General features: G+C 44.5%; 1 protein-coding gene across 5 annotated transcripts in view; it reads left to right on the top strand.

Annotated features, from left to right (window-relative positions):
* Positions 1-15,772, top strand: part of LOC139264358 (F-actin-uncapping protein LRRC16A-like) — a 554,868-nt gene that overhangs the window by 128,169 nt on the left and 410,927 nt on the right. For all 5 annotated transcript variants that reach the window (XM_070880668.1, XM_070880667.1, XM_070880669.1 and 2 more), the window contains one exon: positions 7,330-7,380. In XM_070880668.1, the coding sequence (XP_070736769.1) occupies positions 7,330-7,380 (51 nt within the window). The remainder of the gene's footprint in view (positions 1-7,329; positions 7,381-15,772) is intronic.

Genomic DNA, 15,772 nt, shown 5'->3' with positions numbered 1-15,772 from the left:
CAGTAGTACGAAGGTCACTTTTACTCGGAACCTCCATATTCCAATTCGAACCAAGAGACCATTCCTTCCAATTGCAGTGGAACACACGGACTCTGCCACTTGAACGCTAATACATGCCTTGCGACCGGCCACGTGTTCACTTTTCAAAACTGTTTTGAAAGTTCCACTCGGGTCCTTCACAAATGGTTTGCTCGAGACTTGGTGATTTAGCAAGATATCAAGCTGGAATAGTATTAATAAAATCATCCATTTTGGGAATTTTTTTTTGTTTTTGTACTAGCTTTCGAACTTAAAAAAAATCTCTTTAATCCATGTGATTTGACAAATGTGAGCAGGCACTGATGAATCTGCATTAATGGATCTGAGAAGCAAGGTGCATCCTAGAGTTGCGGTGTAAATTTATCTGATTATTTATTTCTTCTTTAATGCTGCAAAAGAGTTTGTGCAGTGCTTGGAGTTATGTGTAATAGGTTAGGCTTTGAGTTTTTACATCGGCTAAGAAAACTGCATAAATCGCTGTATATTGTTTTTCGCGCATGTACAATTGGCGCGTTTTCCACGCAAGTACAATCGCTGTATCGCCCCGCCCCCCCCAATAAAATCCTGAGATGTAGGCATTCCATCGCGACTGATGCTTTATTTCACTCCAAAATCACGTGTCATGCGAAAGAATCGTGAGAGTTGGCAATACTGTGCATGCAACCTATTCAAATGGGGTCATCCACAACAACATTTGGAATATCTGCACTTTTGTTAAAGCTGATTATAGATGAGCTGTTATAATTACATCTTTGTTAATTGTAGATCTTTTTCTACTTCATTGTTTTGTCCACTACTTCCACACCATTATGTTACATTTACACCACAAGTTCTGCCTTGATGTGGAGTGGTTTCGGCTTTTTTGACACCAAACTCATGCAGCGGAAAAGTGGAGGGCAGAGAAATTCAAGACAAAAATCAAAAAGGGCCACAGTACAACATAATTCTAAAAGGATAAAGAGTGTTAAAAAAACAAGACTGAAGGCTCTGTGTCTCAATGCAAGGAGCATTCGTAATAAGGTGGATGAATTAACTGCACAGATAGCTGTTAACGGATATGATGTAATTGGGATTACAGAGACATGGCTCCAGGGTGACCAAGGCTGGGAACTCAACACCTAGGGGTATTCAATATTCAGGAAGGATAGACGGAAAGGAAAAGGAGGTGGGGTTGCGTTGCTGGTTAAAGAGGAGATTAACGCAATAGTAAGTAAGCTTGGATGATGTGAAATCTGTACGGGTAGAGCTGCGGAACACCAAAGGGCAGAAAACGCTAGTGGGAGTTGTGTACAGACCACCAAACAGTAGTAGTGAGGTTGGGGATGACATCAAACAGGAAATTAGGGATGCATGCAATAAAGGTACATCTGTTATCATGGGTGACTTTAATCTACATGTAGAAACATAGAAACATAGAAAATAGGTGCAGGAGTAGGCCATTTGATCCTTCGAGCCTGCACCGCCATTCAATAAGATCATGGCTGATCATTCCTTCAGTACCCCTTTCCTGTTTTCTCTCCATACCCCTTGATCCCCTTAACCGTAAGGGCCATATTTAACTACCTCTTGAATATATCCAATGAACTGGCATCAACAACTCTCTGCGGCAGGGAATCCCACAGGACAACAACTCTCTGAGTGAAGAAGTTTCTCCTCATCTCAGTCCTAAATGGCCTACCCCTTATCCTAAGACTATGTCCCCGGTTCTGGTCTTCACCAACATCGAGAACATTCTTCCCGCATCTAACCTGTCCAGTCCCGTCAGAATCTTATATGTTTCTATGAGATCCCCTCTCATCCTTCTAAACGCCAGTGAATAAAGGCCCAGTTGATCCAGTCGCTCCTCATATGACAGCCCAGCCATCCCTGGAAGCAGTCTGGTGAACCTTCGCTGCACTCCCTCAACAGCAGGAGCGTCCTTCCTCAGATTGGGAGACCAAAACTGAACACAATATTCCAGGTGAGGCCTCACTAAGGCCCTGTACAACTGCAGTAAGACCTCCCTGCTCCTAAATTCAAATCCCCTAGCTATGAAGGCCAACTTACCATTTGCCCTCCTTACCGCCTGCTGTACCTGCGTGCCCACATTCAGTGACTGATGAACCATGACACCCAGGTCTCGTTGCACCTCCCCTTTTTCTCGTCTGCCGCCATTCAGATAATATTCTGCCTTCGTGTTTTTGCCCCCAAAATGGATAACCTCACATTTATCCACATTATACTGCATCTGCCATGTATTTGCCCACTCACCTAATCTGTCCAAGTCACCCTGCAGCCTCTTAGCATCCTCCTCACAGCTCACACCACTACCCAGTTTAGTGTCATCTGCAAACTTGGAGATATTACACTCTATTCCTTCATCCAAATCGTTGATGTATATTGTAAATAGCTGGGGTCCCAGCACTGAGCCCTGCGGCACCCCACTAGTAACTGCTTGCCATTCTGAAAAGGACCGTTTATCCCGACTCTCTGCTTCCTGTCTGCCAACCAGTTCTCTATCCACGCCAGTACATTACCCTCAATACCATGCGCTTTGATTTTGTACACCAATCTCTTGTGCGGGACCTTGTCAAAAGCCTTTTGAAAGTCCAAATACACCACATCCACTGGTTCTCCCTTGTCCACTCTGCTAGTTACACCCTCAATAAATTCCAGAAGATTCGTCAAGCATGATTTCCCTTTCATAAATCCATGCTGACTCGGTCCGATCCTGTCACTGCTTTCCAAATGGGATGCTATTTCATCCTTAATGATTGATTCCAATATTTTCCCCACTACTGATGTCAGGCTAACCAGTCTATAATTAACCGCTTTCTCTCTCCCTCCTTTTTTTAAAAGTGGCATTACATTAGCTACCCTCCAGTCCATAGGAACTGATCCAGAGTCGATAAATTGTTGGAAAATGATCACCAACGCATCCACTATTTCTAGGGCCACTTCCTTAAGTACTCTGGGATGCAGACTATCAGGCCCCAGGGATTTATCGGCCTTTAATCCCATCAATTTACCGAACACAATTTCCCGCCTAATAAGGATATCTTTCAGTTCCTCATTCTCACTAGACCCTCGGTCCCCTAGTACATTCGGAAGGTTATTTGTATCTTCCTTTGTGAAGACAGAACCGAAGTATTGGTTCAATTGGTCTGCCATTTCTTTGTTCCCCATTATAAATTCACCTGAATCCAACTGCAAGGGACCTACATTTGTCTTTACTAATCTTTTCCTCGTCACATATTTATAGAAGCTTTTGCAGTCAGTTTTTATTTTCCCTGCAAGCTTCCTCTCGTACTCTATTTTCCCCTTCTTAAGTAAACCCTTTGTACTCCTCTGTGAATTCTAAATTTCTCCCAGCCCTCAGGTTTGTTGCTTTTTCTAGCCAATTTATATGCCGCTTCCTTGGTTTTAACACTATCCTTAATTTCTGTTGTTAGCCATGGTTGAGCCACCTTCCCAGTTTTATTTTTACTCCAGACAGGGATGTACAATTGCTGAAGTTCATCCGTTGATCTTTAAATGTTTGCCATTGCTTATCCACCGTCAACCCTTTAAGTATCCTCTGCCAGTCTATTCTAGCCAATTCACACCTCATACCGTTGAAGTTACCTTTCCTTAAGTTCAGGACACTAGTTTCCGAATTAACTTTGTCACTCTCCATCTTAATAAGGAATTCTACCATATTATGGTCACTTTTCCCCAAAGAGCCTCGCAAAACAAGATTGCTAATTAGTCCCTTCTCATTACACATCACCCAGTCCAGGATGGCCAGCTCCCTGGTTGGTTCCTCGACATATTGGTCAAGAAAACCATCCCTAATACACCCCAGGAAATCCTCCTCCACCGCATTGCTACCAGTTAGGTTAGCCCAATCTATATGTAGATTAAATTCGCCCATGATTACTGCTATACCTTTATTGGACACATCCCTTATTTCTTGTTTGATGCTGTCCCCAACCTCACTACTACTATTTGGTGGTCTATACACAATTCCCACTAGCGTTTTCTGCCCTTTGGAATTCCGCAGCTCCACCCATACTGATTCCACATCATCCAGGCTAATGTCCTTCCTTACAATTGCATTGATTTCCTCTTTAACCAGCAACGCCACCTCGCCTCCTTTTCCTTTCTGTCCATCCTTCGTAAATGCTGAATACCTTTGGATGTTGAGTTCCCAGCCTTGGTCACCCTGGAGCCATGTCTCCGTGATGCTAATCACATCATATCCGTTAACTGCTATCTGCGCAGTTAATTCATCCACCTTATTCCGAATACTCCTCGCATTGAGACACAGAGCCTTCAGACTTGTCTTTTTAACACCCTTTGCCCCTTTTTAATCTTGCTGTAATGTGGCCATTTTTGTTTTGTGCCTTGGGTTTCTCTGCCCTCCACTTTTACTATTCTCCTTTCTATCTTTTGCTTCTGCCCCCCCTTCTATTTCGCTCTGTCTCCCTGCATAGGTTCCCATACCCCTGCCATATTAGTTTAACTCCTCCCCAACAGCACTAGCAAACAGTACTAATGTAGATTAGGGCTAACCAAACTGGTAGCAATACGGTGGAGGAGGATTTCCTTGAGTGCATAAGGGATGGTTTTCTAGACCAATATGTCGAGGAACCAACTAGAGAGCTGGCCATCCTAGTCTGGGTGTTGTGTAATGAGATAGGATTAATTAGAAATCTTGTTGTGCGAGGCCCCTTGGGGATGAGTGACCATAATATGGTAGAATTCTTTATTAAGATGGAGAGTAACACAGTTAATTCAGTGACTAGGGTCCTGAACTTAAAGAAAGGTCGATGGTATGAGATGTGAATTGGCTAGGATAGACTGGCGAATGATACTTAAAGGGTTGACGGTGGATAGGCAATGGCAGACATTTAAAGATCACATGGATGAACTTCAACAATTGTACATCACTGTCTGCCGTAAAAATAAAACGGGGAAGGTGGCTCAACCATGGCTAACCAGGGAAATTAAGGATAGTGTTAAAACCAAGGAAGAGGCATATAAATTGGCCAGAAAAAGCAGAAAACCTGAGGACTGGGAAAAATTTAGAATTCAGCAGAGGAGGACAAAGGGTTTAATTAAGAGGGGGAAAATATGAGAGTATGAGAGGAAACTTGCAGGGAACGTAAAAACATTCTGCTAAAGCTTCTATAGATATGCGAAGAGAAAAAGATTAGTGAAGACAAATGTAGGTCCCTTGCGGTCAGAATCAGGTGTATTTATAATGGGGAACAAAGAAATGGCAGACCAATTGAATAAATACTTTGGTTCTGTCTTCACAAAGGAAGACACAAATTATCTTCCAGAAATACGAGGGGACCGAGGTTCGAGCGAGAAGGAGGAACTGAAGGAAATCCTTATTAGTCAGGAAATTGTGTTAGGGAAATTGATGAGATTGAAGGCCGATAAATCCCCAGGGCCTAATAGTCTGTATCCCAGAGTACTTAAGGAACTGGCGCTAGAAATAATGGATGTATTGGTGGTAATTTTCCAACATTCCATAGACACTGGATCAGTTTCTATGGATTGGAGGGTAGCTAATGTAACCCCACTAGTTAAAAAAGGAGGGAAAGAGAAAACAAGGAATTTTAGACCGGTTAGCCTGACATCGGTAGTGGGGAAAATGTTAGAAACAATTATTAAAGATGTAATAGCAGTGCATTTGGAAAGCAGTAACAGGATCAGTCCAAGTCAGCATGGATTTATGAAAGGGAAATCATGCTTGACAAATCTTCTAGAATTTTTTGAGGATGTAACTAATAGAGTGCACAAGGGAGAACCAGTGGATGTGATGTATTTGGACTTTCAAAAGGCTTTTGACAAGATCCCACACCAGAGATTGCTGTGCAAAATTAAAGCACATGGTATTGGGGGTAATGTATTGATGTGGATAGAGAACTGGTTTGCAGACAGGAAGCAAAGAGTAGGAATCAACGGGTCCTTTTCAGAATGGGAGGCAGTGACCAGTGGGATACCGCAAGATTCAGTGCTGGGACCCCAGCTATTTACAGTATAAATTAATGATTTAGATGAAGGAATTGAATGTAATATCTCCAAGTTTGCAGATGACACTAAGCTGGGTGGCAATGCGAGCTGTGAGGAGGATGCTAAGAGGCTGCAGGGTGACTTGGACAGGTTAGGTGAGTGGGCAAATGCAAGGCAGATGCAGTATAATGTAGATAAATGTGAGGTTATCCACTTTGGGGGCAAAAACACAAAGGCAGAATATTATCTGAATTGTGACAGATTAGGAAAAGGGGAGGTGCAACGAGACCTGGGTGTCGTGGTACATCAGTCATTGAAAGTTGGCATGCAGGTACAGCAGGCGGTGAAGAAGGCAAATGGCATGTTGGCCTTATAGAGAGAGGAATTGGGTATAGGAGCAGAGAGGTCTTACTGCAGTTGTACAAGGCCTTGGTTAGGCCACACCTTGAATATTGTGTACAGTTTTGGTCTCCTAATCTGAGGAAGGACATTCTTGCTATTGAGGGAGTGCAGCGAAGGTTCACCAGACTGATTCCCGGGATGGTAGGACTGACATATGAAGAACGATTCGATCGACAAGGCTTATATTCACTGAAATTTAGCAGAATGAGATGGGATCTCATGGAAACATAATATTCTGACGGGATTAGACAGGTCAGATGCAGCAAGAATGTTCCCAATGTTGGGAACTAGGGGTCACAGTCTAAGGATAAGGCGTAAGCCATTTAGGACCGAGTTGAGGAGAAACTTCTTCACTCAGAGAATTGTGAACCTGTGGAATTCTCTACCACAGAAAGTTGTTGAGGCCAGTTCATTAGATATATTTAAAAGTGAGTTAGATGTGGCCCTTATGGCTAAAGAGATCAAGGGGTATGGAGTGAAAGCAGGAATGGGGTACTGAAGGAATGATCAGCCATGATCTTATTGAATAGCGGTGCAGGCTCGAAGGGCCCAACGGCCTAATCCTGCACCTATTTTCTATGTTTCTATGTTCGGATCTCCGAAATGAAAGAGAGTGAGATTCTTTCCTGCGAGGAGTGTGGCTTCGCTTCACTCCAGTAACAGGCCCTGCCCTGTCTCTAGATTCAGGCTACGCTTACACAGTAACTGCAGCACTGGTGCAAAGCATAACTGTTTTGCACTAACGCTGCAGCTGGAGTGTGAATGCTCCCTTGGTTGTACTTTTCATTGATCTGTATTAAAATCTAAGAGCTACAATTCTAATCTATAACAGGAGAAACACAATGTATGCAGAATATTCTAAAAGACACATGATCTAATTTTATTTCCTTTTTAACTCCACAGGTGCTGACATCATGCAGAGTGTTTCTTTTGGCAGCACGAATCCCCACCAAGGTAAAAACTGCGTTTTGATTTATTTTTGGTTAATCCTGATTTCAACTAGATGTATTGGGGAGGGATAAGAGAAAGATGCAGTGACTTATGGAGCACAAATTTGGCTAGATAAAGGTCAGAAGAAGGCCTGGAAGCATAAGTTTCAGATTTTTGTTGATATCCTTGTGGAGCCAAGAGGAGAAGATATTTTCGACCCTAAAGTAATCTTGGGCCTCAGCTGCCGCGATCTTGGTCCGGCCCCCCCACAACACCACACCACCACTCCTCAACTTCCCGGTACCAGAAAATGTATCCAGCCTTGACAAGTTGCCGCCTTTGCCATCACATTTCTAGATTTCTGCTAAGGAGCCATCGTGTTCCATATGTCATTTGACTATTTCTAAAACGATCCACAAGTACTCATTTGTTCTGGGACAAACCCACATTTGTGCTCGTGTCATATTTATGACACACTCTCCAGTTTTGCGGAACTCACCTTTGTTGAGGCCATTTTGCAGATCCTTTTCCTGAAATGTAAATGGGTTGGACAGAGTCCACAATAGATTGCGGACAGTTTATGTAGAAATAAATTTGATTGGCTGGATTATTAAAAGAACATGAGAAATAGGAGCAGGAGTAGAAACATAGAAACATATAAAATAGGTGCAGGAGTAGGCCATTCTAGCCTGCACTGCCATTCAATGAGTTCATGGCTGAACATGCAACTTCAGTACCCCCTTCCTGCTTTCTCGCCAAACCCCTTGATCCCACAAGTAGTAAGGACTTCATCTAACTCCCTTTTGAATATATTTAGTGAATTGGCCTCAACTACTTTCTGTGGTAGAGAATTCCACAGGTTCACCACTCTCTGGGTGAAGAAGTTTCTCCTCATCTCGGTCCTAAATGGCTTACCCCTTATCCTTAGACTGTGCCCCCTGATTCTGGACTTCCCCAACATTGGGAACATTCTTCCTGCATCCAACCTGTCTAAACCCGTCAGAATTTTAAACGTTTCTATGAGGTCCCCTCTCATTCTTCTGAACTCCAGTGAATACAAGCCCAGTTGATCCAGTCTTTCTTGATAGATCAGTCCCACCATCCCGGGAATCAGTCTGGTGAATCTTCGCTGCACTCCCTCAATAGCAAGAATGTCCTTCCTCAAGTTAGGAGACCAAAACTGTACACAATACTCCAGGTGTTGCCTCACCAAGGCCCTGTACAACTGTAGCAACACCTCCCTGCCCCTGCACTCAAATCCCCTCGCTATGAAGGCCTACATGCCATTTGCTTTCTTAACCGCCTGCTGTACCTGCATGCCAACCTTCAATGACTGATGTACCATGACACCCAGGTCTCGTTGCACCTCCCCTTTTCCTAATCTGTCACCATTCAGATAATAGTCTGTCTCTCTGTTCTTACCACCAAAGTGGATAACCTCACATTTATCCACATTATACTTCATCTGCCATGCATTTGCCCACTCACCTAACCTATCCAAGTCACTCTGCAGCCTCATAGCATCCGCCTCGCAGCTCACACTGTCACCCAACTTAGTGTCATCCGCAAATTTGGAGATACTACATTTAATCCCCTTGTCTAAATCATTAATGTACAATGTAAACAGCTGGGGCCCCAGCACAGAACCTTGCGGTACCCCACTAGTCACTGCCTGCCATTCTGAAAAGTACCCATTTACTCCTACTCTTTGCTTCCTGTCTGACAACCAGTTCTCAATCCACGTCAGCACACTACCCCCAATCCCATGTGCTTTAACTTTGCACATTAATCTCTTGTGTGGGACCTTGTCGAAAGCCTTCTGAAAGTCCAAATATACCACATCAACTGGTTCTCCCTTGTCCACTTTACTGGAAACATCCTCAAACAATTCAAGAAGATTTGTCAAGCATGATTTCCCTTTCACAAATCCATGCTGACTTGGACCTATCATGTCACCTTTTTCCAAATGCGCTGCTATGATACCCTTAATAATTGATTCCATCATTTTACCCACTACTGAGGCCAGGCTGACCGGTCTATAATTCCCTGTTTTCTCTCTCCCTCCATTTTTAAAAAGTGGGGTGACATTGGCTACCCTCCACTCCATAGGAACTGATCCAGAGTCAATGGAATGTTGGAAAATGACTGTCAATGCATCCGCTATTTCCAAGGCCACCTCCTTAAGTACTCTGGGATGCAGTCCATCAGGCCCTGGGGATTTATCGTCCTTCAATCCCATCAATTTCCCCAACACAATTTCCCTACTAATAAAGATTTCCCTCAGTTCCTCCTCCTTACTAGACCCTTTTATATCCGGAAGGTTGTTTGTGTCCTTAGTGAATACCGAACCAAAGTACTTGTTCAATTGGTCTGCCATTTCTTTGTTCCCCGTTATGACTTCCCCTGATTCTAACTGCAGGGGACCTATGTTTGTCTTTACTAACCTTTTTCTCTTTACATATCTATAGAAACTTTTGCAATCCGCCTTAATGTTCCCTGCAAGCTTCTTCTCGTACTCCATTTTCCCTGCCCTAATCAAACCCTTTGTCCTCCTCTGCTGAGTTCTAAATTTCTCCCAGTCCCCCAGTTCGCTGCTATTTCTGGCCAATTTGTATGCCACTTCCTTGACTTTAATACTATCCCTGATTTCGCTTGATAGCCACGGTTGAGCCACCTTCCCTTTTTTATTTATACGCCAGACAGGAATGTACAATTTTTGTAGTTCATCCATGCGGTCTCTAAATGTCTGCCATTGCCCATCCACAGTCAACCGCTTAAGTATCATTCGCCAATCTATCCTAGCCAATTCACGCCTTATACCTTCTAAGTTACCCTTCTTTAAGTTCTGGACCATGGTCTCTGAATTAACTGTTTCATTCTCCATCCTAATGCAGAATTCCACCATATTATGGTCACTCTTCCCCAAGGGGCCTCGCACAATGAGATTGCTAATTAATCCTCTCTCATTACACAACACCCAGTCTAAGATGGCCTCCCCCCTAGTTGGTTCCTCGACATATTGGTCTAGAAAACCATCCCTTATGCACTCCAGGAAATCCTCCTCCACCGTATTGCTTCCAGTTTGGTTAGCCCAATCTATGTGCATATTAAAGTCACCCATTATAACTGCTGCACCTTTATTGCATGCACCCCTAATTTCCTGTTTGATGCCCTCCCCAACATCACTACCACTGTTTGGAGGTCTGTACACAACTCCCACTAACGTTTTTTGCCCTTTGGTGTTCTGCAGCTCTACCCATATAGATTCCACATCATCCAAGCTAATGTCTTTCCTAACTATTGTATTAATCTCCTCTTTAACCAGCAATGCTACCCCACCTCCTTTTCCTTTTATTCTATCCTTCCTGAATGTTGAATACCCCTGGATGTTGAGTTCCCAGCCCTGATCATCCTGGAGCCACGTCTCCGTAATCTCAATCACATCATATTTGTTAACATCTATTTGCACAGTTAATTCATCCACCTTATTGCGGATACTCCTTGCATTAAGACACAAAGCCTTCAGGCTTGTTTTTTTAACACCCTTTGTCCTTTTAGAATTTTGCTGTACAGTGGCCCTTTTTGTTCTTTGCCTTGGGTTTCTCTGCCCTCCACTTTTCCTCATTTCCTTTCTGTCTTTTGCTTTTGCCTCCTTTTTGTTTCCCTCTGTCTCCCTGCATTGGTTGCCATCCTCCTGCCATATTAGTTTAACTCCTCCCCAACAGCACTAGCAAACACTCCCCCTTGGACATTGGTTCCGGTCCTGCCCAGGTGCAGACCGTCCGATTTGTACTTATCCCACCTCCCCCAGAACCGGTTCCAATGCCCCAGGAATTTGAATCCCTCCCTGCTGCACCACTGCTCAAGCCACGTATTCATCTGCGCTATCCTGCGATTCCTACTCTGACTAGCATGTGGCACTGGTAGCAATCCCGAGATTACTACTTTTGAGGTCCTACTTTTTAATTTAGCTCCTAGCTCCTTAAATTCGTTTCGTAGGACCTCATCCCTTTTTTTACCTATGTCGTTGGTACCAATGTGCACCACGACAACTGGCTGTTCTCCCTCCCTTTTTAGAATGTCCTGCACCCGCTCCGAGACATCCTTGACCGTTGCACCAGAGAGGCAACATACCATCCTGGAGTCTCGGTTGCGGCCGCAGAAACGCCTGTCTATTCCCCTCACATTGAATCCCCTATCACTATCGCTCGCCCACTCTTTTTCCTGCCTTCCTGTGCAACAGAGCCAGCCACGTGCCATGAACTTGGCTGCTGCTGCCCGCCCCTGATGAGTCATCCCCCCCCAACAGCACTCAAAGCAGTGTATCTGTTTTGCAGGGGGATGACCACAGGGGACCCCTGCACTACCTTCCTTGCACTGCTCTTCCTGCTGGTCTTCCATTCCCTATCTAGCTGTGGACCCTTCACCTGCGGTAAGACCAACTCGCTACACGTGCTACTCACGTCATTCTCAGCATCGTGGATGCTCCAGAGTGAGTAGGCCAAATGGCTGCTTGAGCCTGCTCCGCCATTCAATAAGATCATGGCTGAACTGATCATGGACTCAGCTCCACTTCCATGCCCGCTCCCCGTAACCCCTTATCATTTAAGAAACTGCCTATTTCTGTCTTAAATTTATTTAATGACCCAGCTTCCTCAGCTCTCTGAGGCAGCGAATTTCACAGATTCACAATCCTCTGAGAGAAGAAATTTCTCCTCCTCTCAGTTCTAAATGGGCGGCCCCTTATTCTAAGATTATGCCCTCTAGTTCTCGTCTCCCCAACTAGTGGAAACATCCTCTCTGCATCCACCTCGTCAAGCCCCCTCATGATCTTATACGTTTCGATAAGATCACCTTACATTCTTCTGAATTCCAATGAGTGGAGGCCCAACCTACTCAACCTTTCCTCATAAGTCAACCCCCTCATCCCTGGAATCAACCTAGTGAACCTTCTCTGAACTGCCTCCGAGCAAGTATATCCTTTCGTAAATATGGAAACCAAAACTGCACACAGTATTCCAGGTGTGGCCTCACCAATACCCTGTATAGCTGGAACAAGACTTCCCTGCTTTTATACTCCATCCCCTTTGCAATAAAGGCCAAGATTCCATTGGCCTTCCTGATCACTTGCTGTACCTGCATACTATCCTTCTGTGTTTCATGCACAAGTACCCCCAGGTCCTGCTGTACTGCAGCACTTTGAAATCTTTCTCCATTTAAATAACAACTTGCTCTTTGATTTTTTTCTGCCAAAGTGCATGACCTCACACTTTCCAACATTATACTACATCTGCCAAATTTTTGCCAACTCACTTAGCCAGACTATTTTCCTTTGGCAGCTTTTTTATGTCCTCCTCACACATTGCCCTTCCTCCCATCTTTGTATCATCAGCAAACTTGGCTACGTTACACTCAGTCCCTTCTTCCAAGTCATTAATACAGATTGTAAATAGTTGGGATCCCAGCACTGATCCCTGTGGCACCCCACTCATTACTGATGCCAACCAGAGAATGAACCATTTATCCCAGCTCTCTGTTTTCTGTTAGCCAATCTTCTATCCATGCTGATATATTACCCTCAACCCCGTGAACTTTTATCTTGTGTGGCACCTTGTCAGATGCCTTCTGGAAGTCCAAATACACCACATCCACTGGTTGCCCTTTATCCATCCTGTTTGTTACATCCTCAAAGAATTCCAGCAAATTTGTCAAACATGACTTCCCCTTCATAAATCCATGCTGACTGCCTGACCAAATTTTGCTTTTCCAAATGTCCTGTTACTGCTTCTTTAATAATGGACTCCAACATTTTCCCAACCACAGATGTTAGGTTAACTGGTCTATAGTTTCCTGTTTTTTGTCTGCCTCATTTTTTGAATAGGGGTGTTACATTTGCAGTTTTCCAATCTGCTGGGACCTCCTCAGAATCCAGGGAATTTTGGTAAATTACAACCAATGCACCCACAATCCCTGCCGCTACTTCTCTTAAGACCCTAGGATGCAAGCCATCAGTTCCAGGGGATTTATCTGCCTTTTAGTCCCATTGGGCCTGAGTTGCTCCTCTTTTTTTGGAGCAACTAGTTTAGAATGGGGCATCTTAGAAATTGCAATTCTCGGCATTTAGTTTGCTCCAGTTCTAGTGAGTTAGAATAGTTTCATTTTAGAACAGATTTTTTTTTTCAAAAGCTGGTGTGTCCAGCCACTTACACCTGTTTTGCAAGTTTAGGCAGCGAAAACTGACTCTAAACTTATGTAGAATGGAGTCAGTGTCGATTTTTGTATGCTCAGAAAAACCTTGCCTACACTTATAAATCAGGCGTAGGGAACGAGAGATTGGGTGGGGGGGAGGGTAGTTTACAAACATTAAACACTTCACTTTTACAAATAAAGAGCCATCATCAATAATAAATGATCAATAAATCAACCAATAAATCAATCCAAAAAAAAAATGTTTTTAAAAAATCAATCTACTCATCTACTGCAGTACCGGTAGCCTTCCAACAGCGTGCTGGGACTGCCCCAACGCCCCCCCCCTCCAGTGTCTCTCTGTCTCTGTCTCTGTCTCTGTGTTTCTGACAGAGAGGGATGGGGGGGAGAGTAGGGGGAGAGAAGGGGAGGGGGGAGGATGTGGGGGGAGAGAGGGGGAAGGGGGTGGAGGAGGGGAGATTGGAGAGAGTGGGGTGGGGGGAGGGAGGGGGGATTGGGTGAGGGGAGTGGGGGGAGGGGAAGGAAGGGGGGAAGAGACGTGGGTGGGGAGAGAGGGGGAAGGGGTGGGAGGGGGTGGAGGAGGAGAGGGGAGGGAGGGGGAGAGAGGAGGAGGGGGTGGAGAGAGGAGGAGGGAGTTGGGAGAGAACGGGAGGGGGGGAGGGGGAAGGCAGAGGCTGAACGGGAGGGAGTTGAGGAGGCTGAACAGGAGGGGGGGAGCTGAACGGGAGGGAAGCCCAAGTCCCGATCTTCAATGTCCAGTGAGCCCATTCGGCCAGGGCTTGGGGTGGCGTTCTTCGGGCCCCTCCCAAGCAGCCTGCACAGATTCGGGCTGCGAGGAGCTACTGCACATGTGCGCGCACACTTTAGTGCGCATGTACAGAGGTCCCGGCACTGCTGGCTGCACCAAGGGCCTTAATCGATCGGACGGAGGGGAGAATACCAAGGTAAATAATAGGCGTCGTTTCTGTTCTAAAAAGTCGGCGCACCATACAGAAGTGCGCCGTTGTAACCCTGGGGGCAAACTTGGGCCCATTATCTTCCTGAGTACCACCTCCTTAGTGATTGTGATTGTGTTACCTTCCTCCCCCCTCCTATAGCCCCTTGACTGTCCACTGTTGGAATATTGTTAGTGTCCTCTACTGTAAAAACTGATACAAAAAACTTGTTCAGAGGTTGTGCCATCTCCATGTTCCCCATTACTAATTCCCTGGTCTCTTCCTCTAAGGGACCAACATTTACTTTAGCCACTATTTTTCTTTTTATATACCTTTAGAAACTCTTGCTATCTGTTTTTATATTTTGTGCTAGTTTACTTTCATAGTCTATCTTCCCTTTCGTAATCATTTTTTTAGTCATTCTTTGCTGGCTTTTAAAAGCTTCCCAATCTTCTGTCCTCCCACTAGTTTTGGCCACTTTGTACGCCCTTGTTTTTAATCGGATACCGTTCTTTATTTCTCTGCTTAGCCACGGATGGCTTTCTTTTCTCTTGCACCCTTTCCTCCTTACTGGAATATATTTTTCTTGAGAGTTGTGAAATATCTCTTTAAATGTACATCAACCGTCCTACACTTCAATCTGTTTTCCCAGTCCACTTTTGCCAACTCTGCCCTCATACCTTCATTGTCTCCTTTATTTAAGCTTAGTACGCTGGTTAGAGTTCCAACTTTCTCACCCTCCATCTAAATTTGCAACTCAATCATGCTATGATCACTCATTTCAAGGGGATCCTTTACTAGGAGATTGTTTATTAATCCTGTCTCATTACACAGGACCAGATCTAAGATAGCCTGCCCCTGGTTGGTTCCGTTACATACTGCTCAAGGAACCCGTCCCTTATGCACTCTGTGAACTCTTCCTCAAGGCTACCCTGACCAATTTGATTTGTCCAATCAATATGGAGGTTAAAATCACCTATGATTATTGCTGTTCCATTTTTACAAGCCCCCATTATTTCCTGGTTTATGCTCCGACCAACAGAGTTGCTACTGTTAGAGGGCCTATAGACTACCCCCACCAGTGACTTTTTCCCCTTATTATTCCTTATATACACCCAAACTGTTTCAACATCCTGATCCTTTGAGCATATATCGATTCTCACTATTGCAGTGATTCCATCCTTTATCAATAGAGCTACCTCACCTCCTTTTCCTTTCTGTCTGTCCTTCTGAATTGTCAAATATCCCTGAATATTTAATTCCCAGCCTGGTCA

This window comes from Pristiophorus japonicus, chromosome 5 (assembly GCF_044704955.1).
Source record: "Pristiophorus japonicus isolate sPriJap1 chromosome 5, sPriJap1.hap1, whole genome shotgun sequence".
NCBI lineage: Eukaryota > Metazoa > Chordata > Chondrichthyes > Pristiophoridae > Pristiophorus > Pristiophorus japonicus.
The sequence above is the reverse complement of the archived record's forward strand: the minus strand, read 5'-3'. Positions and strand labels throughout refer to the sequence as shown.